This window comes from Polistes dominula, unplaced genomic scaffold (assembly GCF_049000335.1).
Source record: "Polistes dominula isolate Pdom_NZ unplaced genomic scaffold, Pdom_raw_medaka contig_75, whole genome shotgun sequence".
Taxonomy (NCBI): domain Eukaryota; kingdom Metazoa; phylum Arthropoda; class Insecta; order Hymenoptera; family Vespidae; genus Polistes; species Polistes dominula.
In genome coordinates this window covers 3,279,610-3,306,375 of record NW_028301003.1, presented here as the reverse complement: position 1 = coordinate 3,306,375, position 26,766 = coordinate 3,279,610, and the positions used below count along the sequence as shown (strand labels likewise).

At 28.0% G+C, this 26,766-nt stretch overlaps 4 protein-coding genes across 8 annotated transcripts; 3 read left to right on the top strand and 1 right to left on the bottom strand.

Moving 5' to 3' along the window:
* Positions 1 to 514: 514 nt before the first annotated feature.
* Positions 515 to 8,889, bottom strand: rho-4 (rhomboid-4). Of its 4 annotated transcripts, none has more exons than XM_015327133.2 (5): positions 8,754 to 8,889; positions 3,443 to 3,521; positions 3,174 to 3,362; positions 2,775 to 3,100; positions 515 to 2,686 (listed from the first exon to the last, which is right to left on the bottom strand). In XM_015327133.2, exons 2-5 carry the CDS (start codon positions 3,500 to 3,502, stop codon positions 2,173 to 2,175), a joined length of 1,089 nt encoding a protein of 362 aa, XP_015182619.1. In that variant the 5' UTR covers positions 3,503 to 3,521; positions 8,754 to 8,889; the 3' UTR covers positions 515 to 2,172. The 4 variants fall into 4 exon arrangements, with proteins under 4 accessions (XP_015182619.1, XP_015182617.1, XP_015182616.1 ...); XM_015327131.2 differs by lacking the exon at positions 8,754 to 8,889 and adding an exon at positions 7,490 to 8,146; XM_015327130.2 differs by lacking the exon at positions 8,754 to 8,889 and adding an exon at positions 3,983 to 4,123.
* Positions 4,171 to 9,198, top strand: Mks1 (Meckel syndrome, type 1). Of its 2 annotated transcripts, none has more exons than XM_089173896.1 (4): positions 4,171 to 4,301; positions 6,748 to 7,447; positions 8,133 to 8,488; positions 8,725 to 9,198. In XM_089173896.1, the coding sequence occupies exons 1-4, from the start codon at positions 4,198 to 4,200 to the stop codon at positions 9,128 to 9,130; spliced, it is 1,566 nt and encodes a 521-aa protein (XP_089030022.1). In that variant the 5' UTR covers positions 4,171 to 4,197; the 3' UTR covers positions 9,131 to 9,198. The 2 variants fall into 2 exon arrangements, with proteins under 2 accessions (XP_089030022.1, XP_015182620.2); XM_015327134.2 differs by lacking the exon at positions 4,171 to 4,301 and adding an exon at positions 5,888 to 5,998.
* A 335-nt stretch (positions 9,199 to 9,533) lies between these two features.
* On the top strand, positions 9,534 to 15,085 carry Ptip (PAX transcription activation domain interacting protein). The gene is made up of 9 exons (XM_015327129.2): positions 9,534 to 9,766; positions 9,996 to 10,180; positions 10,291 to 12,896; positions 12,998 to 13,442; positions 13,559 to 13,743; positions 13,832 to 14,073; positions 14,196 to 14,465; positions 14,561 to 14,765; positions 14,857 to 15,085. Exons 1-9 carry the CDS (start codon positions 9,671 to 9,673, stop codon positions 14,931 to 14,933), a joined length of 4,311 nt encoding a protein of 1,436 aa, XP_015182615.1. The 5' UTR covers positions 9,534 to 9,670; the 3' UTR covers positions 14,934 to 15,085.
* A 3,116-nt stretch (positions 15,086 to 18,201) lies between these two features.
* On the top strand, positions 18,202 to 26,726 carry DNApol-theta (DNA polymerase theta). Its single transcript, XM_015327121.2, is given in 23 exon segments — positions 18,202 to 19,069; positions 19,138 to 19,368; positions 19,437 to 19,690; positions 19,759 to 19,891; positions 19,951 to 20,152; positions 20,229 to 20,424; positions 20,495 to 20,664; positions 20,742 to 21,009; positions 21,067 to 21,397; positions 21,502 to 21,643; positions 21,713 to 21,956; positions 22,023 to 22,164; positions 22,235 to 23,872; positions 23,874 to 23,973; positions 24,036 to 24,227; positions 24,230 to 24,243; positions 24,390 to 24,573; positions 24,638 to 24,819; positions 24,895 to 25,014; positions 25,089 to 25,424; positions 25,497 to 25,761; positions 25,839 to 26,065; positions 26,143 to 26,726. Coding segments are annotated over 23 exon segments (6,276 nt in total). The 5' UTR covers positions 18,202 to 18,502; the 3' UTR covers positions 26,281 to 26,726.
* Positions 26,727 to 26,766: the final 40 nt, after the last annotated feature.

Here is a 26,766-nt window from a genome sequence, read left to right as displayed (position 1 = left end):
TACGCGGCAAAATTCAAAACCAAATTCAAACCGATCGTTTAATGCGCCAATTTCAAAATCGACGTTTCAATTATTCAACGCGCCAATTTCAAAGCTCCAAGTAACGCTTGAAAAATAGTTTATATACATTTGATGGTTTCAATCATAAATAATATGTTCGATATAAATCAAACTTTAACTATCTTCAAGATTAACATTTTTTGCAAGTAAACTTTGATGTTTTGTTTATTTAAAAAAATTTAATGCAATTTAAATACTTTCTTATAACCTATAAATTATTATAAATAATTTCATAAATAACTTGTTTAAAATAATACGTTACTTGAAATGTTAATAATTTAATTTTAATATTACAATAATTTGTATATAATGTTTTCCTTTTTTTTTAATTTATTATAATTTATTATATTTTATAAAAATAAATATGTATCTCTGATACACATTATCATTATTATTAGTAATAATATTTTTAGAACAAATATAATTTTTTAAATTATATAAATATACAACCATAATATGTAGTATCATTGTTTATTTCACACAAATAAAGTGTGTGTGTGCATGTATATATAAACTGTATTTTATAGCTCTTGCTATTATAGTTGTACAGAAATAATGTCCAAGTTTAAAATAACATTTGTTCGTGTTTTTTTGTTCATTGAATAACCAAAGTCTGATATTTTGTTCTTAAACTGTATAGTTTTAACAAAAAAATTACTACACGTCTGCATTATTACATCGTCATAAGATTAAATTTATTTATACATTAAAATATGTAATTATCTTTTACGTTTTTGTTTTTAATAATTGCATTAAGAGTAAAAAAAACACAAAGACAGTTCCTAGCCCATAATACAAAAATTTTAATATGAAGAATAATAAAAAATAATGAATTAAATTATTGACGTTATTGAAATACGATATTAAAATTTTATTTCGTTTCATCTTTTTCTTTTTTTTTATGCAAGAATGAAAAGTCTAATTATCCTGACGCATAATAAACTATAACTTAATTATGACTTTATAATTTTTGGTTCGGTTGTAAATATTACCGCGTCGTCAACATATATAAGAGAGATCCTGTATATAATACTAATAATTAAATTATTAATACTACGTAAGTCAAACAAAAATTCTTATGCACTAAATGTGTGCGTATAGTAATAAAAGAAAATAATGGCTATTTATGTTTTTTTTTTCAATTCAGGTACATCAAGGTAACGAATCTTGAAAGCCAATGAAAAATACAAAAAATATTTCTATGTAATTTTTGAAACGTTAGCCTATAATTTAATTATTATAATAAACCAAAAAAAAATTATAAATATTATTAAATATAATATATATATATGACAACAGTAGGCACCTATTGTGCCACTTATCATCATACTTTGTTTAAATTAACTTCAATTTACGTATAAATCAACAAAACATGAATTATATTATGTTATATATATATATATATATAAAAAGAAAAAAAGAAGAAAACAAAAAAAGTAATACTGCACCTCTTAATTTACATTATTATAATAATTAAGTTCGTATATTCATACATAAACGTACGATATGATATACCAAATGAATAATTGACATTTTGATAGCAGTTAGAAAATACTTGTTTACGTAAAAATTGACAAATAATGAAACATAGAAGAGGTAGCATTCTCTCACATGTACAAAATGAAAAATTAATCATAGAGAGAGAGAGAGAGAGAGACAGAAAGAGAGATAATGTAATCATACTATATGCAATAGAAAATTGATAATGATAGTAAATGATTACTTGTTTTGCAATGCCCATAATTGCATTGTATATCACAGTACATCTTGTAATTGTGCGTGTGTATCGATCTTAAATGATATTATATAAATAGATATACATATATATGTATATATTATGATAATTCAGCAAGTTATTAAAGCACATTAGAGTTTTCTTTATAAATAAGTTTGTTTTTTTATCGCGTATGTTCTTTGATTAACACGCTTTAAGGCATTAACAAGATAGTTTTTAATAGTGTTTCCTTAATTTGTACTGATTCTCGATTAGGCACGTTCTTGGAACACAAAATTCATTTTAAATGAAAATATTACGATACTCATTTGATGTATATATATATATATGCAAAAAAAAAATAAAAAACGAACATTATAATCTATTTTTTGTAACTATTACGAATAATACGAAGGATATAAAATATTCCACAAAATAGCTGCCGTCATGAGAATTGTATATGTAACAATACTGACCCACCAAACAACCTTTTCCCAAGTTCTAACTTCAAGATTACGAAGGACATTAATACCGACAAGAAGTCCAGCTAAGGCACCAGCCAAATGAGCTACGTAACCAATTTGATTATCTACATCTACTTCGACATAACGGCTGTATATTGCTTGACCAATGTCAACTACAGCTATAACTAGGAACACTATTGACTGAAGACCAGCAAATTCCATTTCCGACCAATTCATCAATATTGTTGCTACGTGTGCAGTAATTAGTGCGTATACACCACCAGATGCTCCTGCTAAATAAACAGTAGGATCTGAAACCGATGTTCCAAGAGATCCAGCTATCACTCCAGCTATGTAGATGATTAATACTCTCCACCATTTATGAACCATTTCCAGCGGTATACCCAGCATTATTTGAACGAACAAGTTAACGACCAAGTGAAGAATTCTAAGTAATAAAATCAACATTTGTATATCTTACTTTTAAATGTTATTTCATTAATGTGTTTTGTCATAGATATTGGAAGACAACTTACCCAACGTGTACAAACATATATGTCATATACCTCCAAGCTTGGTATCTTTTGTGCGGATTATAAATAAATAAAGTAGCTGCTGGACCATCCATAGAAAGTGACTTATGTTCTATAACGTCGTACAAAAATAATATAATCTCTATTATCGATATGGTTATCATCGCAATTGCTGGTGGCCTACAACTATATTCCTCTTCATACTGTCCATCTGTATAATCTGCAGAGGTTTGAGAATACTGTGCAGCAGTTGGTCTTTGAGGTACCATCGAATGTACATAACGTTGTACAAGATGACCAAAAACTCCTTGCATATCTTTTCTATGAATCTAAATTACAAAGAAATCTAATTCAATGTTTTCTATTTCTTTTTATATACATAAGAATACAAAAACAACATACCATAGCAATGAATTCTGGATATTCCAAATACCCAGAATCATCCAAATCTGCTTTACGCATTATTATATGAACTACGTTGGTTGGAATATCATTGGTATATGCAGAACCTCGTATCATAGCCTTCAATTCCTGATACGAGATCTTACCATCACCATCTAGGTCATATTTTTCAAAGATACCTTTCCAATGCTGAAATTTATCACCATACAGATAATAAATAAAATATTTCATATAGAAATATTATTGAATAATATTAAATTGTATCTTACCCTATCATTATATTGTAAAGGAATAGTTATTCCGGTCTCTCCTTCTTGATTGGTCGCCATTCTAATCAACTTGAAACTTCTAAATGAGAAGACAAAATCAAATTAATATTACAATATGATACAATCAATTATATGTATCAATTTTAAATAAAGATAGAAGAGGCAAATATTTTCTAATAAATTTGTGACCAATTAAAAATGATACCTTCCCAGGTGTATGCAAAGAACTTTCACAGGTGTGGATTTTGTTGTTCAATGACGACTCATCGATAATAAGTGGAATTCGAAAATGATTTGAGTCAATGATATCACTCACTTCGTTGAAATATTTATATTGTGTACTTCTAATCTATCTCTTATCAATTTTATAGAGAATAAACAGACACATATAGAACAAGAATGAAAGAAAGAAAGAGAAAGAAACAACGATGACGAGTACAACGAGTCAATTGAGAAATATTATTTCAAACAATAATTAAAAATCCATTTACAAAAACTTTTGTAATAATAAACCTAAATTCAAGATAATAAGATAATTACCTGTGAGGTGTCAATAACCCTGACAGAGACGTGGCAAAGGAACAACAATTGTCTTCAAACTGTTTATACTGTGTAACTTTCCAATTAAATTTCATTCATCATTTTTAACAAAAATGAAAAAGAGGAAGAAGAATTTTTCATAGAAAAATTTTAAATAATAAAAACAATAATTTTTCTCTCAAGTATAATCCACAAATCAAATAAGAAACGTTCGAATGTTACACACACATATACCAGGTGCAAACAACACTATAGCAATCACAACTACAAGTATTGGTATCATCGGAGTGTACGGTTTATTCGATTTGGCCTTCGACAGGTGTGTCTAATAAAAATTCTCTTTTTTTTCTTTCTTTTTTTTTTTTTTTTTTTTTATTATACTTCATAGACGATAGAATGAATGAAGGAAACCTTTTATTTCTTTTTATTTTCTACGAATTTTCAAATGTTATGCACAACGTAACTTAAGGAAAAAAATAGAAAGAGAGAAAAAGAAAACAAAAACAATAAAAAAAATAAAAATAAATCACTAAAAATGAACTTTTTAAATATTTCTTTTTAAGAACGTAAAGGTGTGCACAAGATGATAACACGTTAGATAGGTAAATACTCATGTGATCTCTTTATAGTGCACGAGTTCAAGTTTAGATGGGGGTAAACACACCGGAAATGCATTTTTCTCTTTTTATTTCTTTATAAATATAAATTAAATTTGTTCTTTTTTTCTATTAATTATTATTATTGTTATTTGATAATAATTATTTTTTTATTTTCTTTGCAGTTGTTGTTTTGATTTCACCATTTACTCATATTACAAACTGATTTATATTAAATTAATGAAGACAAAAAAATATACTGCAATTAAATAGAAATTATTAAAAAAAATGATATTCATTTAATTTTATTTTGTATTATTCTTAAAAATTATTTAAAGATTATCTGTCGTAAAACGTAGAAAAGCAACGGTACAGGTCCGGGATAGGCCCCCATTGGCAAAAGGAATGCAGTTGATTTGAAACCGGTTTTAATGGCGATTTTCTTATTAGTTTTTTTTCTTCTTAACTTCTTAGCTCAAAACAAGAAAATTCTTAAGTTTTAAACAAATAAATATTTAACGATAATCATTGTAAATAATATTGTATATGCTGCATATTCGGTTGGCCAATCAAAATGATGGAATTTATTTTTTTTTAAATATCTTAAATGACCAATAATAAAACAATTTCTTTTTATTTATTTTCGTATAATGTTAGAATAAATTAATTTAATATACGCATATAATTTATTAAAGAATTACAATTGAAAACTGGTTTTTTCTTATTATTTACCAAGCACAAACAAAATAGAAGATAATAATAAAAACACGTTTTAACAGGAAAAATTAAAAAAAAAATTTACTTTTTATAGACGTCATTTGTAATAGCAGAAATAATATTTCCACATTTATTTTTGTAATAACTGCGATAAAGTAAATTCTCTAATTATCATTCATTTTTTAAAACATTGCATTTATAGCACAATATAATTATTGTCTTCAACAGTTATTTTTGATTTACGTAGTTTCACGTATTAACTAATATTTTTTCTAGACATTTTCTTATTAAAATATTATTTGAATTAATTAAAATCTAAAAATAATGTCATACTAATTACAATAAACACGATGAAAATTATCTAGTGGCAAACAGAAATATGCATTTTTAAAAAAAGAAAAATTGCAACGAGGAAAGTCAAATGATAAAACTACAAAATGAATCACCTATCTTTATTTTGATTATTACGTTGCTAAGCAACGATTAGGAATACTTTTGTTTCCTATTTCCTATGCATTACGTTTATACTTGTTTTTTTTTTACACTAAATTGTGTAAGAAAGTGAAGACAAAAAATTCAAATTTAAATATTATTTTTCTCCATGATTTTATAAAAAAAAAATCGATATGTCCGATATTCAAGGAAAAAAACAAATTGCTGCAAGTTATCGAGTTAAGGAACCTATACATAATTTTAAAATTAGGTATATACAATACTGTCATTTATATAAACACACATACACAAATTATGTATTTATATTTATATGGATGTGTCTATTAATTATACATGCATGCATTGGATTGGTCAATAAATGGCGCCAATTTTTAATATTTATTATTGAAATAAAATAATAATTTGTATTGACATTTTTGTATTGACCAATCAAATGTTCATTAATTTATGTTTTTCCAAGAATAATTAATAATAAATCTAACAACAATTTACTTAGATCGTTATGTTACATCGTTACATTCGTCTATAGGACACATTCCCAGTTGGCCTTGAAATTTGAAAGGATTTTATCAACGATATTACATGATGTCTAGACGATTAGAACTAATACACGTGTATATAAGAATTATAAATTTATATATATATATATATATATTTTTTTTTATTATTTTCCAATCACGACAAAAAAACAAAATATATAATAATAATAATTATCAACTTCGTGCTTGTTGGAAAAAGTAATGGAACGTTTTTGGATAATGAAAAATTCTTGAAATAATTTTCGTTTACGTAGATTACATACTTTCTTTTTCTTTTTGTAATTGAATGTGGAACGAAAAAAAATATATGTGTTTGATTTTTAAAGGAAAATGAAATAGTATGTTTGAGAAAAGATTAAACAGAAAGCATGAAAGTTAACAGAAGCCATCTGGTTTGAAGATCTTATATACTCTGAATCAGTATTTATGTAGTATTTTGATGCTACGTTTATTGTTACAGAGTTAAAGTCGCCCAACAGAAATCTTTGCTAGCCGATTTATTTGATACGGATAACGATACAAGAGATTCTAATTATTTAGAAGAAGAAGAACGTATTTTTAGATGGCAAGAGAAAATCTTCAGTCCATTCGAGATAGAATTTTACAAAGATGAAAACAACTGTGTTAACGATTATCAAAAAAAGTATCATCAAATGTTAAAGGAACAAAATGTGCAAGGTTCGCATTTGTACAGTTACACGGAAACAGATTCGTATTATCCTAATGAAAATTTGCTTACTAAGCCTTACCAATCTTATTTGTCGTTTAAAAATCAATCGGCATTACCTAAAATGCTTAATCGTAAACCATTTTCATTAAGATATAATAAAAATGTTATCGATGATAAAATCACTGAGACCAGAATACGTTCTAATCATTATTTTTATATGGAACGTAGTACCATGTATATATTACTCGATTTAAGTAGAAAAAATAAATCTGATTTGTTTCATACAACTGACCATGAAATGGAAACGTTATTATGCAAAATAACATATGACAAAGTAAATCATATTTTAACTATGTATCCTGATTTTACTTCTGACCAATGTTACACGCTTACCATGGATAGTGGTATTAAATATGATTATTGGATAGAACATTATTCTGAAATTCAATCTATATCGGAATTGGAAGAACAACGTGAAGAATTACGACAAGTATGTGTATATAATTATTTTATTATTATTAATAATACGTACCCCACATAGGAAATTTCTGATATTTGTCTGATCATTCTTTGTGGATAAGACATTTTGTCTATATACTAAATTTATTTATAATAATCTCAGTTTTCACACTGTTTAATACTCAAATCTTGAATACTATACTCTTATAAAATTGCATAAGGAGCTGCATACATTTTTTAATCAACCAATATTATAATTAATTCACTAAAATGAATTTATTTCTTTGTCGACACTTGTTTATCAATCGATTCAAAAATGTTAATTTTTTAATTAAGTTCCTCATGTTCTAAAAATATTGTCAAGTTTATTGTTGATAGAATTTATTTAGATGATCGACCATGTTAACCAGTAGATGGTTTAAGTTTGACTGACTTTGATATTTCTTTGAATGTTCCCTTCCAACACTTTCTTTCACTAATGTAAATCTTCGCAGTGTGTTGGATCATGTATAAATTGGAGAAGGGGTATAACCCACACATGTACATATTACTTGTTTATATCTTTCTAAACTGACATCATTACTTGACTCATGCTTGTAAAAAAAAGAATATATGTATGGGTAACCCTGCAACCGATGGTACAAGCAAGCAAACTGCTGACTGGACTGTGTGATTCTACATGAAAACTAAAATACTAATATTTGAATATTTTGTAGGAAATACAAAAACTGATGTTGTACAAAGCGGCAGAGATACCAAACGAAATAGAATTAACAATACCAAACATATTGCAAATCTTTTTAAACCTAAACATCGTTTCTGCACACAATTTTACTTATGACGGTTTATTCATAACATATTATATCGTTTTACCTAAAGATTGGAGTACCAAACAAAAAGAAAAATTAATTGGTAGAACACAAAAGTGTCGTATCAAAGATAAAACTGCATACTTTGATTACATCATGGATATATTATTGGATTTGCATTTAAATGTGTTAACTAAAAATGCAGCTATTACCAAGTGGCCGTCTTTATTAATATGTGTAGCATCTCTTGATAGTTGGACTAGGTATGTATTAAGTATTAGCCCTTTTGATAGATGAAAGATTAAATATTAGATATTTAAACAAATTGTAAATGGATAAAAAATAACAATAGATGATTATAGTCACCAGTGAAGCACTCAGAATGTACAACGAGTGACTACAGTTACTGTTAATATCATAAGAGTTAACCAAGACTTTTTCTAACCTCACTTTTATTAAAAAAACCTATAAATAATATATGACATTAATTTGAATATAGATATCGCATAGAAGGGTATGGAGTAGTACCTATATCGTTGTTGCCAGGTACACACGAATTAAATATACCCACTTGGAGACCAGCTGGGGATATCGTTGATTCTCTTCGTAGATTTTTTACCGGTGGTACTTATGAACTGGAAGATATCACACATTGTGGTATTCCATTGATGCACGACAGTGCATTGTTAGACAAATCTAATTTAAATGTTGTATCAAGCGGTTATGTTAAACTAAATCTTAACATTGTTCATCGATACAACGACAATATGAATACGACATATTTTCAAAGTAAATATCTTGACAGAGATAACGTTGATGCACTCATGAATAATGTTGAAAATGTCTTAGAACAATTCAAGGCTGCTAGAGAACGTATGCTACAAATAAGAAATGCTGATTTATGACTTTTTTTTAATAGTGTAACAAAGTATGTACATATTGAAAAGTATTTATAAAAATAAGTTAGAAATTAGTTATTTTGATAAAATAATTATTAATAATGAAATATTATGAATAAATATCAAACTATATATATATATATATGTATTGAAATGTTGAAAAATCTATTGAAACTATTACAAGATCCAAAATAAGGAAATTTGATGAATTAAGGTTAATAGACTTAACCAAAAAAAAAAAAAAAAAAAAACCACACAGAGAGAGACCTTGCAAGGTCTGTTTGTTATTTATTTTTCATGGTTACCAACAGTGGTAAACTAGTATCTCAAACGACGGTGGCTCTACAGCGTTGCATTAGATGCATTATATGGTTTCCCTTCTCGGTATAAGACATAACCTAACAATCATAATAATAACAAAAGCGTCGCGGCTAACTATTGTTATCAAATATCGCGTAGTCATATTTTAATTAAATGCTTCGTGTATCCTAAGTGCAATATGTAAAATCTAAGTAATAACATACCTTATAGAAGAATTTGATTAAAATGGGAGATATTAGAGCCGGTCTTGAGGAATTAAAACTCGACGGTGCTCTGTTTGCCAATGTCAAATACTACGTAAGTGGTGAAGGAGATCCTAAGGTATGTGATCGTTTTAAAAACGATTTTTATTATTATTATATATGAACTAACCTATCGAATTCTTTTTATCTCGATATATTTAGCTCGATCCATAATTGCGATCTATTGGTCTACATTTTGTACAATTTTCTCTAGATTGGAATATATCAATTTAAAGGTTATGATATATTCGCGTGTTTATCGATATTGTTAAAAAAGTTAATTAAACGGGTCATTTAAATACTTATAGATCTTAAACTTATTGCAAGAAGGTGGAGCTGAAAGATCCAACTATCTCAGTGATTTTGTAACCCACTTAATAGCTGGCTATGATGCCCTTGAAAATGATATATCTGTGGCCAAGGATCTTTATGAAATACCAGCAGTTACACAGAATTGGATTCTATTATCTGTTAAATGTAATAAACTTTTACCGTATCCTTTTTATACAGAGTTAGTATTCTACTAACATTATAAAAAATAAAAAAATGATTTATATATTAGATTTTTCCTTAATCTTAATATGGAAAAAAAACCGTAAACAGAACACGTTATTTTTCTCCAGAAGAGAATCAATTATTTTCCAATGTACGAGCATGCATATCCCAAGTAAGTCGGGCAGATAGTAAAATACTTTGGGCAATAATAACTTTACAAGGCGGCAAATGTCAGTTACGTTTAGACAGATATTGTACGCATTTGATAACTGGAAAACCTTCTGGATTGAAATATGATGCGGCAATGAGACATCATATTCACATCGTTACTCCTGATTGGGTGACTGAATGTTATAAAAAGGCTACCCTTGTTAACGAGATAGAGTATCATCCAAGATTGCTTATTTATCCATCCCCAAATACTTCAACAGCAATGATTACTGGGTTCATGGATGAGGATACTGAAAGTAGCGCTGCACAAGAAGAACAGGACAGAACAAAGGCGGTATTCGAACAATTAAAACAACGTATGCCTTGGAATCAACCAAGTCCGCCTGTATCTTCTACCGTGTTACAAGCGCATAACAATGCTAATCATACAGCAACGACTGCGACATATCCTAATAATGGGCAAAGTGCAATTAGCTTGCAGCAACAGCAGCAGCCTCAGCAACAACAACAACAACAGCATCTTTCACGTTCTGTTCCTTCCACAAGTTTATCTAATGCGCCTTCGAATGTTCCTTCCATGTCAGATCAAAATATTATCAATCAAACTAATTGGATGCCTCAAGCTTCCCAAGCGAATAATATTTCCCAAACTAAAGGGATCTCGCCACAAATGCAACAAGATTTGGCTTCACAACAGCAGCAACAAATAAATATGCAACATCAAATAATACAGCATCAACATCAGCAACAGATGCAACAAACATACACACAGCAAACACTTTTAAATCAAACCCAGCAACCTCCACAATTACCACCTCAACAACAACAACAATTAAATCAGCAAACATTAATTCAACAACAGCCAATAAATTCACAGTTATCTCAGCATCAGCTTACATCTCAGCAGCCATTATTGGTTCAGCAAAAACAAATGAGTCAACATCAGTTGTTGTCGCAACAGCAACAAATAAATCAACAGCAGCAACAACAACAACAACAACAACAGCAGCAGCAGCAACAACAACAACAACAGCAACAACAACAACAACAACAACAGCAGCAGCAACCACAACTTTCTTCTCAGCAGCAACCACAACTTTCTTCTCAGCAGGCACAGCAACATTTGCCTCAACAGCCACAGCAAATTCCTGTGCAACAACAATCGCAACAACTACAATTAACGTCTCAGCAACAACAAATTGTTTTGCAGCAGTTGCCTTCTCAACAGCAACTTAGTGCACAACATCAGCTGAATCAACAACAACAGGGACCACCTCAACAAATGACAACTGATCAAAGACAACAACTTATTATATTACAACAACAGCAGCAACAACAAAAAATACATCAAATATCCCAACAGTTGCAACAATCTGCACCTCAAAGTTCGCAACAATTTGTTATAAGAGATGGTCAATTACAGCAACAACCACAGAATCAACAAATAATAGGTCCAAATCAACAAAGTTTTATAGTTCAAAGAGATGCACAATGGCAACAGCAGCAACAACAATATCAGTTGCAGTTGCAAAGGCAACAACAACAACAGCAAATTGGTCCGCAAAGACCTGGAGGACAGTGGGCTCAGCAGCCGCCTCAACAACCTAGACAATTGATTCAATTAGATGCTGAAACACATCAACAATTGCAACAAATGGATCCTCAGCAAAGAGCTCAATTTATTCAAAAGATTCAAAAGCAACGAAATTTATTATATCAAAGACAAATACAAAATCGTCAGGCCCAACAAGGCCCACATATAGCTGTTATAAGAAGTTCTGGTAAACCTGGTCAACCAGGTGGTTTACAATGGATTCAACAACCACGTCCACAAATGATGAGACCACAAATAGCACAACCACCAGGACAGAAGCCTGTGCATCCAGGAGTACAACCTCCTGCTTTAACACCTATCAATTCTTCTAATCAAGTTATAGTACAAGCTGGACAAAATATACAAGCAGCACCAGGTTCTCAGGCAGGACAAGCTTTTCAACAGAATCAAGCCTTAACGCCTCAGCAAATAGCGACGCTGCATTTGCAAAAACAACAAATAGTGAGACTACAACAATTGCAACATTTGCAACAACATCAACAACAGCAGCAACAGCAACAGCAGCAACAACAACAACAACAGCAGCAGCAGCAACAACAACAGCAGCAACAGCAACAACAACAACAACAACCACAAGGAGCTCAGCAAGAACCATCATTAACACCTTTAACTAATAATACACAAATTTCTCCAGATCAACAGCTTGTTAATGCTAAAACTAAGACTGCGTTAGCAAATATGTTAACCAATAGATTGCAAGGTGGTGCAGCAGAAGGTAGCGCTGCTGGTCAGTTAAGATTGATGACTGCACAACATAGACCACCGCCTCCGCCTTCCCAAGATCCACAACTATTAGCAGCATATCAAAGAAGAACCTTAGGAAACATAACGAATGGTGCACCAGCTGGTGCTCCGATGAAAATGCAATATGCTCCTGTTATGCAACAACCTAAAGCTCAATTTTATGGGCATAATCCAAATTTAAAACGTAAGTATATATTATTATTTCTCTTATCTCAATTATATTTTCATAATTTTGTTTATATAAAGTAACTACTAATAATGGGGATCTCGTTTTTATATTTTCAGTGCCACCAAATTTATTTTTATTGGGCTGTATTTTTGTAATCGTCGAATACGACGTTCAACGTCCAAATGAAGTATCAGTTTGGAAACAAGTCATTGAAAAATATGGAGGAGAAGTAGAACCACAATATTGTGGTCGTGCTACACACGTTCTATCAATTACACAAAAGCATCCAACGGTGGTACAAGCATTACGCGAAGGAAGACGTTGTGTTAGTGCTTATTGGCTATCGGATGTTGTTAACAAACAACAAGTACTACCACCATGGCATGCATTGCATTTTCCAACTCCTTATGGTTTAAATGAACTTCCATGCACTAAACAAATTGTATCGTTATCCGGATTTGAAGGAGAGGAACGAACTAAAGTTAAATATATGTTGGAAGCGTTAGGTGCCAAACTTACGAGTTACTTTTCCAGACATAATACATTACTCGTATGTAAAAGGTAATATTTCTTAAATTATAACATACAATGTGTGTGTAAAAATATTAAACTAACTAAAAAAGCTTGTGATTGAAAATGAATTTCATTTTTTTTTATATCTTTCAATAAAATTTTAGACCAGATGGACAAAAGTATAAAAAGGCACGCGAATGGCAAACCGCAGTAGTAAATGCGCAATGGTTAACAGATTTTCTTTGTGGGGTGATTGGTACGTCGCATCAATTGGATGCTCCTAAATACCAACAATTTAGTCTTGGTAATCCATTTAGATTGGATTATTCATTGGTTCCACACATTATGGGTAAATAAAACAAACAATAATCTCTTACGTTTATTTAAAATGAATAAAATAAAATTGTGTATATACGTTTGATATTTATTTTTCATAGCTGCATGGAAAGTACCGATTAATATCACCCAAGAATCTTACGATAAAGTTCAACAAGTTGGACAGGGTCCAAATTCTATAAGAAAATCTAAAAGGCCACGTTTGGATGTATCCCAGTTAAACAAGGATCCACATCTTTTAGGTTTAGATGAACCGATAGTTATTAGTAATCCAGATCCACCTCCACCAGATAAACAACCGAAGATATTATTTTCTGGTATTAATCCTAGAAAACACGCCAAGGTAATAATAATAATAATAATAATAATAATAATAATAATGTTATCAAATCAAACTTAATATATTATTTTTTAATATTAATATAGGATATTAATATTAAAAAATAATCAAATTATTATGTACAGAGAATTCGAGAATTGGGAGGTGCTTTAGCAGCAACCTGGCAAGATGCAACACATCTCGTAATGTCAGCACCGATACGTACGGTCAAATTATTGTGTTGTCTTTCAAGATGTAAATTTATTGTTACCCTACAATGGTTACTCGATTGTTCAGCGAAAAATACTTTCTTGGATGAAAGTGGATATCTTCTAGGGGATGTAGAATTTGAAAATAATTTCAATTGTAATATAGAAAAGGTTTTAGCAAGTCCTAATCGGGGTACAGTACTTAAGGTAAGAAATAAATACAACAATTAATATAATATCAAAACACATTAATTAAATATTTACTTCTAATCGTTGACATTTGTTTGTTTTTTTTAATTTAGGGAAAGATATTTTACGTGACACCTAGTGTTATACCATCTCCATCGGCTATAGCAGAAATAATTGAAAGTGCTGGCGGTGTAATGGAGAAAACAAGAAGATCTCTTACCCAAATACAAGATATGAACAGTACCAAATTAAATTACATTATTGTAACTCATGAAAATGATCTTCATCTTCTTACCGATGTTTTACAAGCTAATATCAGTAAGTAACAAGTTTAATATTTAAAGATAACAAATTCAACTATTATATCGAATTACAATATAAAATGAAAATGTTATTTGATATTTTTTAGGCGTGTTCAGTGCAGAAATTGTCTTAGGAGCAGTCGCAAGACAATACTTCCAAGTGGATGCAACAAATCAAGCATAAAATTTATAGCAGTTTAAAAAAAAACTGCATATTTTACACCCTGCCAGGACATATTTTAAAAATCACATCTATGAGTTATATTCTTCAAGGATTAAGGATTTTACTTACATTCTTAAATGGGACAATAAAGAGTATAGTTTTATGATAAAGAAGACATTCTTTTTCATATTCATGTGGGACATATATATATTATATGTTACCATTCCTTTATTATTGTCATTACAATTTTTCCCTTTAATGGGTTTATGGAGTCTTAACAAAAATCTTATTGCATATTCTATGAACCTATCTGTGGGGGTCAACAGTACACGGTGTTTTAAAATGGTGGTCATTCATTCAAAAAATTAACACTATGCCCATCGTCGTTTAACTTTAGTGATCCAACGGTAACTAGTTTTTTTTCAACGAGGTGAAACCGTTGACTTATTTCTTTATTATTATTATTATTATTATTATTATTATTATTATTATTATTATTATTATTATTATTATTATTATTATTATTAAGCTATATACTATACTTTAATTATTATAATTCATGTGTATTTTTTAATCATTCGCTTTATTGAATTACTTTATGATAATCAAATAAAAACACGCTTCTTTTTTATTACATTAAGAATTAGAAATAATAAATTAGTAATATAAGCTTAGTAGAGAATATAATAGATTGTTATTAATTTTAGGAATGGTAACATATATTTTTTTATTTTTATTTCTATTATATATATTACCTTAAAAACCTTTTAATCCTATCATTAGAAAACTTTAAATCTATTTTATATATTGTAAAACGTAACATCATTTATGTATACATACGTATATGTACGTACGTGTATACATATATGTATACGTGTATACATATATGTATACGTATATATATATATATATATATATATATATATATATAAGTATACATATTTTAGAATTAATAATTAAAATAATTATAATATAGATTATTATTATAAGGGATAATTCGCAAAAAAGAGAGAAAGAAAGTTTTTTTTGCGTATATATATATATACAGAAAAAAAAGTACTTAATAATTACAGGTATGTTATTTCGCTAAATCTGTCTATAAAAAAAAATGTATATTTTGTAATAAACTTGATCTTTTTAATGTATATAAATTAATGGTAATAATCATTGATGATCCTACAATTAATGAACTGAATATTTTTCTTTTATTAAATGTATATTTTTTTTAAACGTATCAATTTTTAAAAAAGAAATAATTTAAATCAATAGTATTTATAAATTTATTTCACTATTTTTACTTTATATGAAGTGAGCCATTTAAATAGTATTTTTGAATCAAATACATTTTGACGTTTTCCTCAAATATCAATGAAAATCAAGATTTTCGGGTGATCAATTTGAAATGACTCACCCGGTATAAATGTCTAAAATTGGTCAGTCTCTTGAATCAAAATACACGAAAATGTAACAGGAGGTAATGATGATAGAGGAAGTAACGAAAGATAGTTCACGTTTTAAACGCTAGATAGTAGCAGTGCACGAGTTTGATCGTATTTGCATATTTAAATAATTTATTTCTCAATAATTAAAAATTTTTTATGAACTTTTATAATTTTATATTATTTAAACAAATCTATAAAATATGTCGAACCTTTAAATGTTTATAATTTATGTCTGAAAGTTGAATAAAAAATATTTCTATCAGTGACGGATACAGGTTAATTTGTCTTTTAAAAATAATATATTTCTAAACAAATTTTATAAATTCTTATGATTTGAATTTGTTTTTAAAAGTCTATAAAATATGCTAAGAATCTAAATGTTTATAATTTATGCCTGGAAGTTATATAAATTAATTTTTTAATATATGACCAATACCTATGAGGTGAGGCATCTACTAAAAACTTATAAACTAATAACCAATCAATGAGTGCTATAGTTCTGGGACCGCCCATACTCCACTCGAATATCTCTTGAACCTCTTGTATCGTCATGCTAGCCTGATACTTTCTGTCAAATTTTGAAACAAGAGAAACTCTAATTTTAATACTCGTAAGAACGACACGGGACAGATTTCAGAAAGAAAATCTGGAATTCTATAGGGAATTGAAAAAAAAAGTCAAAGTTTTGATTCGAGGGTGGCGTTTAAATGTCTTTCACAATAAATATAGATATAATTAATTAGTAATTTTTTTAAGCGACCAAGAAAATCTAAATAAATTGTACCTAAAATCGTAAATCTGAGTAATTGTACCGATTATTTTCGAATATTCTACATTTTTTTCTCGTATCATAGAAACAAGCAAAAAAAAAAAATCAAATCCTTTTGAGATGTCTGACATAAATATTATAAAAATAAAAAAAAGAACAAGTAAATCCATTGAAGTCTTAAATCTGAAGAAGATATGTTGAAAAAAATTAAACATTTTATTAAAAAACATATTTAAAATCTTTTGTAAACCAGTGCAAATATTCAATGTTATATTTATAATGGACTTTTAACATCGATGATTCTATTGGATTTTATTTTCAGGTTACACTCCTTGTTTATCATTTTGTATTTTTTGGTATTTAAATTTTTCTCTGGTATTCCCGAAAATAATTCTAAGGATTTTTTATGGTGGGGCCTAAGAGTCAGGTTCTTTCCTTTGAATTATATTTGGATGGTGGCATCTTTAGGATGCACATCCCTCTTGGGTCTTCAGAAGCGGTTACCTCCTCGTGGTTAGACCCGGGCAATGGTATTTTGTTTTCCATGTAATGTTTAACATATTTTTATATGCTATACATTCCATGGCAAATAAAATCCAGCCGAAGACCGCTTACCATAAACATTATAATTGTAATTAGTTTCTATGAAATTTGTCTAATTATCAAATTTTTTTTATTCCTTTTTTGATTCCTTTTTATGTAACAAATTTATAGAAACTAATTATCTCTTATAATGTTTTTCAATCATTTTTATATATTTACAGATATCAAGAAATAATTCAAAATTGTTGAAATTAAATTAATCATTTTATTTTTTTGTCTATTTTTCATACATCGTTGATAATGTTGCTTATGAGTTCCATCTATCAGTAAACCCTTTACAATGCAACCCTTATATGCATTCTTGTAGTACTGTGCAATCTATATTCAGGGGTTGAGAAATAAATAAAACTGTTTTACCGACATAGGTAATTAGGCAAATCTGAAATCTATGTTATCGACTGCAAGTTGTTCACGAAAATCCCGCGCATGCTAGGTGGCGCTTTTCTGTAACCGCTTAAATGTCGTTTGATCTTAATTCATAGTTTATATTTATTTCAATCAATCATGTGTATTTTATAGATTTTATAAACGTTAGTTAATTAATTAATTTATTTATTTATTCTTATTTATTGCAACTTATATTAGTTTAAATTAAATTTATATAATAAATGTTTATCAGTGTGTTTTAAATCAAATTCTAATGTGAAATGTCAAATTTATTAAATGTCAAATATTGTGTGTGTGTGTAAAAATATAATAATATATTATATTATAAATTTATATATATGCATATTTTAATGTTCTAAAAACAAAACCATTTATATAGTAATGGTAATATGAAATCATCAAAAAACTCATCAACGCATTCCAAAATAAAAAGTCAAAGTGACAGCACTCTGTTGAAACATAATGAAACTGATTTAGAAAAATACTTTAAAGACACTATATTATTTTCGAAAAATTTAAGTAAATCAAGTAATAAAAACTCATCAAAACCATTGGACGATACTAAAAATTTACAAAATGAATCCAGTCTTGATAAATATTTCAAAGAAAGTATTATGTTCTTTGACAGCAAATCTAGTAGAAACATCTTACCAGATATTTCTGAATCAAATGAAAAGAATGTTGAAGATAATATGAGTGTTAAAAAATTAAGTAAAGATAATAATGATACTGAAAACATGAAACATAAAAATCAACATACAAAATGTCTAAATTCTAAACAACATGTAACAACTAATATAAGTAATCATATTGATCTATCATCCCATTGTAAAGAAAAAACATCTGCTATTATTAGTTTTAATAGTAATAGTAATTTAAGTATGGAAGTATCTAAGATTTGTACGCAAGATCGATTTAAATTAGCATCTTGGGGTTTACCATCACTTATACTTCAGGTATAAATATACTTAATTGATAATTTTTTCATTTAATTGTATATTAACAATAATTTCATATATTACAGAAATATAAATCAAAAGGAATATCAGAAATGTTTCAATGGCAAGTAGAATGTTTATCAAATTCCAAAGTAATCAACGAAAGGAAAAATATTTTATATTCAGCTCCAACATCAGCAGGAAAAACATTGGTTTCAGAGATTCTTCTTTTAAAAACGGTGCTGGAATATAAAAAGAAAGCTATTTTTGTTTTACCATTTGTTTCTGTTGTAAGAGAAAAAATGTATTATTTTAAGGTAAATATTTTGAATACAATAAGATTGGGTATATTAATAATATGAATAATATGATTGAATTCTATTAGGATCTTTTATCAGAATATGGGATTCGTGTTGAAGGATTTATGGGAGGTATAAATCCACCAGGTGGTTTTACAGCTACAGATATTGCCATAGCAACTATTGAAAAAGCTAATTCTATAATTAATCATTTAATGGAAGAAGGAAATTTGTCAACGTTGGGTGCAATTGTAATAGATGAATTGCACTTGTTGGGTGATCCTAATCGTGGTTATCTTCTAGAATTATTACTTACCAAACTAAAATATATGTCATTACGGTAATTATCAATGATTTTTAATTACTATATATGTCAACAATGAAATATTATTTATTTTAATGTTATAGGAAGAATGATATTAACATACAATTAATTGGTATGTCTGCTACACTTCCAAATTTGACTTTGTTAGCTGACTGGTTAGATGCTGAGTTGTATAAAACTGAATTCAGACCTATACCATTACATGAGCAATGTAAAGTAAGTAAATATTATATTAATGTTCTTTAAATATATTTTATTTCTTTCATTATTTGCAGATTGGAAAAAGCATATATGATAACAAATTAAAATTACTGAGAAATTTAGTATCATCTTCTGAATTATTAATGGATACTGATGATATTTTACAATTATGTATGGAAACTATATCTGATGGTAAAAGTGTTTTAATATTTTGTCCAACTAAAAATTGGTGCGAAAAATTAGCGTATCAAGTAGCCCTAACATTTTACAAATTAGGTAATTACTTAATACATCAATCAATTGATAAATTAGTAAATAAAAAATGAAGTAATGACATGATCAACGTTGGCAGGTCAAAAAGATACATCCCTTGGTAATATTTTAAAGGAACAATTAAACAGTACAGCTATTCTTGAAACTATTGAACAATTAAAACGTTGTCCATGTGGGTTAGATAATTCCTTGAAAAATTCAGTTTCATTTGGTGTTGCTTTTCATCATGCTGGTCTGACAATGGATGAACGTGATGTTATTGAAGGAGCCTTCAGGTATTCTATCATGACTTGAATTGAATTGAATTTTTTAGTTGTTACTATCAAATCAATTGTATTATTATAGAACAGGATCTCTGAGAGTTCTTATAGCAACATCAACGTTAAGTAGTGGAGTTAATTTACCTGCAAGAAGAGTCATTATTAGATCTCCAATGTTTGGTGGTAAAATATTGGATACTTTGACGTATAAACAAATGATTGGAAGGTGTGGTCGTATGGGAAGTGATACTGCAGGTATTTTTTGTTTCTTTTTACATAAATGATTTTATTAAAAAGAATAAGATACATAGAGGTTTATCAATGTTTTACAGGAGAGAGTATTTTAATATGTAAACCGAATGAACGCAAAGCAGCAGAATGTTTATTGTCAGCAACATTAAAACCTATTGAATCCTGTTTGGAGGATTCTAATCCTTTAATCAGAACACTTTTAGAAGCCATAGCGAGTGAAGTGGTTTATACAAAAGTTGATCTTGAATTATATATGAATTGCACTTTAGCGAGTATAAATAAAAAAGATGTTATGACAAATTTATCCACTAATGCAATTAAATATTTAATGGATAATGAATTTGTAATGTAAGTTACTAAATATTTTTATATAATTGACATTCTTTAATAGAATATATATTATAGATTACAAACAACAGAACAAGAAACAAGATGGGTTGCAACACCTTTAGGAAAGGCATGTCTGTCTGCATCCATCTCACCAATAGAAGGATTATTTTTATTTGAAGAATTGCAAAGAGCTAGGAGATGTTTTGTTTTAGACACCGAACTGCATGTCATTTATTTAGTAACTCCAGTAAACGATGGTAGTCAAATATCGACAATAGATTGGATGATATTCTTAGAATTATGGAAATCAATATCGGAAAGTGAAAGAAGAGTTGGTCAACTTATAGGAATAGAAGAACGTTTTTTAATGTCAGCTATTAGAGGAATTGTAAAACCAGGCAAACTAGTAAGCAAATATTTGATATTAATTCAAAGAAATATATAATTTCATTATATGTAATACTGTGTATGTGTATATGTTAATTTTTACAAAATTATTTTTATTTTTAGCTGAGAATACACAAACGATTTTACACGGCGTTAGCTTTACATGATCTGGTACGAGAAATTCCTTTGAATACAGTTTGTAACAAATATAATTGCAGTCGTGGAGTACTGCAAAGTTTACAACAAAGTGCTTCCACGTTTGCTGGTAACATTGTATTACTTTTTTTTATATAAATTTAATATCTAACTAAATATATTTTTGTATCTTTATTAGGAATGGTTACACAATTTTGTAAACAACTTGGTTGGGATTGCATGGAGTTATTGGTAGAACAATTTAAAGCACGTCTACAATTTGGAGTATGTAGAGAATTGTTAGATTTGTTGCGTATTTCAATGTTAAATGGATTACGTGCAAGAAGTCTATTTAAACAAGGAATTACTACTGTAGCAGATTTAGCTGTTGCTAATATTCTTGATATTGAACGAGCATTGTATAAAGCCCTACCATTTGAAAGGTATGCATTATATTATATTGAATTTTGCAATGTTACAAATTAATTGATTAATTTATATATTTACAGTGAAAAAGAACACGATGGAGAACATGAAATGGAAGCTATTATTAGAAATAAAATGAGAACTGTATTCGTTACAGGAAAAGATGGTCTTACACCTCACGAAGCTGCTACTTTATTAGTTAAAGAAGCTAGAATATTAATTCAGGTTAATTAACATGATAATTATGAATATTAAGTATAAAATGTTTTTAGTTATTTTAGATTATTTTTTACAGAATGAATTAGGTTTACAAAATATGCCATGGTCACATAATAATAGTATGATTGCTGATACTACATCTATTAATGATAATCAATCTAATTTATCGAAAGATGTTGCTGTAGAAAATGATAATACAAATAAGAAAATAAATGACACGAATATTTCAAAAGAAAAAATGGAAGTCATAGATAAAAGTAAAAATAATTCTTTTTATATTAATTCAGGCGTAGATGTCTCGTCATTGCGTAAACAAAATGAGATTACAGAACATATTAATACAAATTTGGAAAATAAATCGAATTATTCGAAAGATTTAAATACTGATATTGAAAGTAGACGTGTCAGTGAGTCATTAATTACTTTCGATGAAAAAAGAATTGAAGAAGCAAATAATACAGATGATAATAATTTATTAATGCATTGTAAAAGTAAAAATCTAAGTGAATCTGAAAAAATGATGAAATGTTCTGTTTCAAGAAGTCCCAGTTTATTCGATGAAAGTTTAAATCTTGACACACAATTGTACAATGCACTTGAAGAAAATATTACAGGTACTTTACATCTATCTTCGTATATAAGCATTAACATAACACCTAATAAAATGAAAAATGAAACAAGTACGAAGAGTAACTCAAACAAGTTATTAAATCATGAAGTCAAAATTAATTTACCAATGGTAGAATCAAATTCAAATGCAAAGATTGTATCACAAAAACCTTCTTCTTCTGGTACACAAGTAAAAGATAAAACTGCAATGATAACATGGAATGATGATTCATGGAACGAATCTAAATTAATGGACAAAATTAATGAATTAAATAAAGAAAACATAGAATTATTAAATAACAGTATCAACAATATAAAAAGTATAAAAAATATATCAGAAAATAATGACCAAAAAGATGATATAGAATCTTACAGTCTTATTGCAGGACAAGATGTTAACAAAATATCATATAACTACAATTTACGAAGACATTCCGATAAAAAACCTTTGATAGCAAAAGAAACAACTTTAAATCTTGATCGTAAAATATCATTAAACTCCAATAACTCAGATGTCATAATGGCTTCTCCAACAGAAACTCAAACAAAATTAAAATTAACGAAGACACAGAAAACTTCTGTTAAAATTTATAAAGATAAATTACCTAAGTCTAGAACTTCAGCCTGTATTAACAAAAATATTGCAAAAACTACTGTCAGTAATAAAATAATGAATAAAACTAAACCAAAATTAAAAGAATTATTAGAACGAAACATTCTTCTTGGTGCAAATTACAGTTCTGACAGCATCGTATCAAACTCAGACGAAGAAACACCAATTAAAAAAGCAAAAGTAGTTAAAGGATGTAAAACATCAATACCAGTTATTAAAACAAGTTCATCTCACATTCAACAAATTAAATCAGACGTACAAATAAATTTATGTTCTCACAAAGTAGAACATATTGATGAAAATATTGATTGGAATACATTAAATATTGTTAAAGTTGGTAGCGATAAAGCGACATTTAATTTATTTAAACGTGAAATTATGAAGAATAAAAGTATCGCGTTGGCTTTACATTGTGAATCTTACATAAACGAATGTAACAGTATAGGAAATAAAATTATTAATTCTACTGCCGATGTTAAAAACAGATCAAGAAAAAATTGAACAATTTATCACTGATGATAAACAAATTTGTGGTGCTGCTATTTCTTGGGAAAAAAATATTGCATATTATATTTCATTTAACGAAATGAAAGGTAACAAATAAAATTATTTTATATTTATTATATACAAAATTAATTTATTTTTTATGTTATAGATTTAAAAGTATCGGTTAAAGAACAAATAAATTTCTTTAAAGAATTACTTTCTAATACATCATTGTATATAAGATGTTTTTCAACCAAGAAGTTATATAAAATATTGTATCAATGTTTCCAAGTAGCAGCTACTTGTAGATTTCTAGATCCTTATACTGCGAATTGGTTGTTACATGGTAGCATTTCTGAAAAAAATGGAACGAGATGGTAAAATATAATTTAATTCTCTCTTCTCTCCAAAAAGAATGTAAAACATGTTCGTTACCAGTAAACGATGATTGAAATGTCTTTTTTTTCGTGGCATGGTAGCGAACGTGTTAAGAAGAAATTTGAAAGAAAAATATATTTAATAGGTGTTGGAGTATTTTCCTTTAGGATCCTTCATAGTGAAACATTTCGATGCTAAAATAAACATCAAAAATAAATTACCAATGGAATTTAAAGCATCCACTAAAGCTGTTCTTACATGGCACGTTATGGAAACATTATTAAACAAATTGGAAGAACTCTGTCCAATATTAGTTTATACATTTAAAGGTAAAATTATTTGATTTTTAATATTATAAAAATAAATAATAATAAAATTGGGGTATATTTTTAGAAATTGAGATGAGATCTATTACACTGTTAGCTCGTATGGAATTAACAGGATTTGGTATTAATTTAAAATCTTTACAAGAATTGTCACAAGTTATAGAAGTTGAAATGTCATCTTTGGAAGAACGTGCATTTTCTTTAACGGGACGTAAATTTAATTTTTCATCATCCAAAGAAGTCAGTCAGGTTCGTATAAATATCATTGATTTATTATTTCACATATGTGTGATTTAAATTATAATTAATATATTTTCGATATAGATTTTGGGATTATATAAAGGTAAAAAAACAAGTACAAATAAAGCAGTTTTAGCACAACATAATAATCCAATCTCTAGTCTTATTATTTCTTGGCGTAAATTAAACACAACTCAAACCAAGGTAGATACAAGATTCGCATATCTTTTCAAAAAATATTATATACTTTGTTAAACGTGATTGGAATTTGTTGATAGATCGTTTATCCATTGTTAAGTCTTGGTCAAAATAGTTCAAGAATTTATGGAGATTCTGAAACTTCAACATTAACTGGAAGAATTTCTATGCACGAACCTAACTTACAAAATGTACCCAAAGATTTCAATTCAGAAGATAATAGTTTTGTAATAAGTGTTCGTATGGCATTCATACCAATTGAAGGAAACATTTTATTATCAGCAGATTATTGTCAACTTGAATTAAGAATATTAGCTCATTTTTCTAAAGATCCAATACTTTGTAATATTCTATCCAAGGAAGGCGATATTTTTAAAAATATTGCTGCTACATGGAACAATCTACCGGAAGATCAGGTATCAATCATTTGCTTTTTTTGTTACATAAAAACAATTGTCTACAATCATTAATATTATTTATATGTTTAGATCGATGATAATATGCGACAAAATACTAAACAATTATGTTATGGTATGATTTATGGTATGGGTGTGAAAACTTTAGCAGAAAATTTAAAAGTAACCGAAACAGAAGCTAAAACATTTTTAGAATCTTTCATAAATGCATATCCAGGTATAAACAAATGGCTTAAAAATGTTAATTTAGAAGCACATAAAAATGGATACATTACAACACTCATGGAAAGACGTAGAATGCTTCCTGGTTTAAAAAGTACTAATCTGTATGAAAAAGGTGAGTTTATGGACAATTAAGAATTGACAAGAAACAAATTTATGAGAATATTATAAAGATTAAAAAATTGATTTTAGCTCAAGCAGAAAGACAAGCAGTTAATACTAAAGTACAAGGTTCTGCAGCAGACATAGCAAAACAAGCTATGATTAACATAGAAGACAGAATACGAAACGAATTTCCAAACTCAGCGATTGTCATACCAAAGATAGGAATTAAACAAAAATTAAGAAAACAACGAAAGGATGACAATTTAAGAGGTGCTTATTTAGTACTACAACTTCATGATGAATTATTGTATGAGGTAAGAATAATCTGTAAGAGGTATATATATTATTAATTTAAGAAAACTTAATACAAATTATTTTCATTTGATTTCAGGTAAATATAATGGATTTGCAAAAAGTAGCTTTAATAATTAAAGAATCTATGGAACAAGTATGTCAACTTGCGGTCCCATTACCAGTAAAAATAAAAGTTGGACCTGCATGGGGTGATCTGAAGGAGTATCATATTTAATCTTTTAACTAATACTGAAATTTCCACGGTATTTTTTTATAACAATTTTTTATACATCAATATCAATGAAAGCTACTATTGTAGTGTGCAGTGCCTGAGAGGTAAATTATTAATAATTATCCAATGTGATAATTAATAAGATAAAATAAGATTTTATATATGATAAGATAAATCTTATTACATAACTAAAGTTTAAAAAAAAAAGATCAATTATTAATATTTATTTTATTTTTAATTTATTTATAAATATTCACATTATATATGAAAAAATTATTTTATTTAATCATGAAATTGAAAATCATATTTACAGCATGAATAATGTATGGAATATAAAAAAATATTATATATCGCATTGTTATACACTAGAAATTGATGAAAATGTAATCAAAATATTTTATATATAATTTAATATATCAAAATTGAAATAAACCATATTTCATAAAATATATTTGCTGTGATGACAGAGAATATAAAAATATCTCAAAC

Excerpts from the sequence above, each read along its gene's own strand:
- rho-4 (XM_015327130.2), bottom strand. The coding sequence starts at position 4,077 with ATGAAATTTAATTGGAAAGTTACACAGTATAAACAGTTTGAAGACAAT. Across the intron at positions 3,101-3,173 it reads ATCCAGAATTCATTGCTATG|ATTCATAGAAAAGATATGCA; the intron begins GTATGTTGTTTT and ends TTTGTAATTTAG. Across the intron at positions 2,687-2,774 it reads TATATGTTTGTACACGTTGG|AATTCTTCACTTGGTCGTTA; the intron begins GTAAGTTGTCTT and ends TTTATTACTTAG.
- Mks1 (XM_089173896.1), top strand. The coding sequence starts at position 4,198 with ATGTTACACACACATATACCAGGTGCAAACAACACTATAGCAATCACA. Across the intron at positions 4,302-6,747 it reads TTCGATTTGGCCTTCGACAG|AGTTAAAGTCGCCCAACAGA; the intron begins GTGTGTCTAATA and ends TTATTGTTACAG. Across the intron at positions 8,489-8,724 it reads TCTCTTGATAGTTGGACTAG|ATATCGCATAGAAGGGTATG; the intron begins GTATGTATTAAG and ends ATTTGAATATAG.
- Ptip (XM_015327129.2), top strand. The coding sequence starts at position 9,671 with ATGGGAGATATTAGAGCCGGTCTTGAGGAATTAAAACTCGACGGTGCT. Across the intron at positions 10,181-10,290 it reads AAATGTAATAAACTTTTACC|AACACGTTATTTTTCTCCAG; the intron begins GTATCCTTTTTA and ends AACCGTAAACAG. Across the intron at positions 12,897-12,997 it reads GCATAATCCAAATTTAAAAC|TGCCACCAAATTTATTTTTA; the intron begins GTAAGTATATAT and ends TTATATTTTCAG.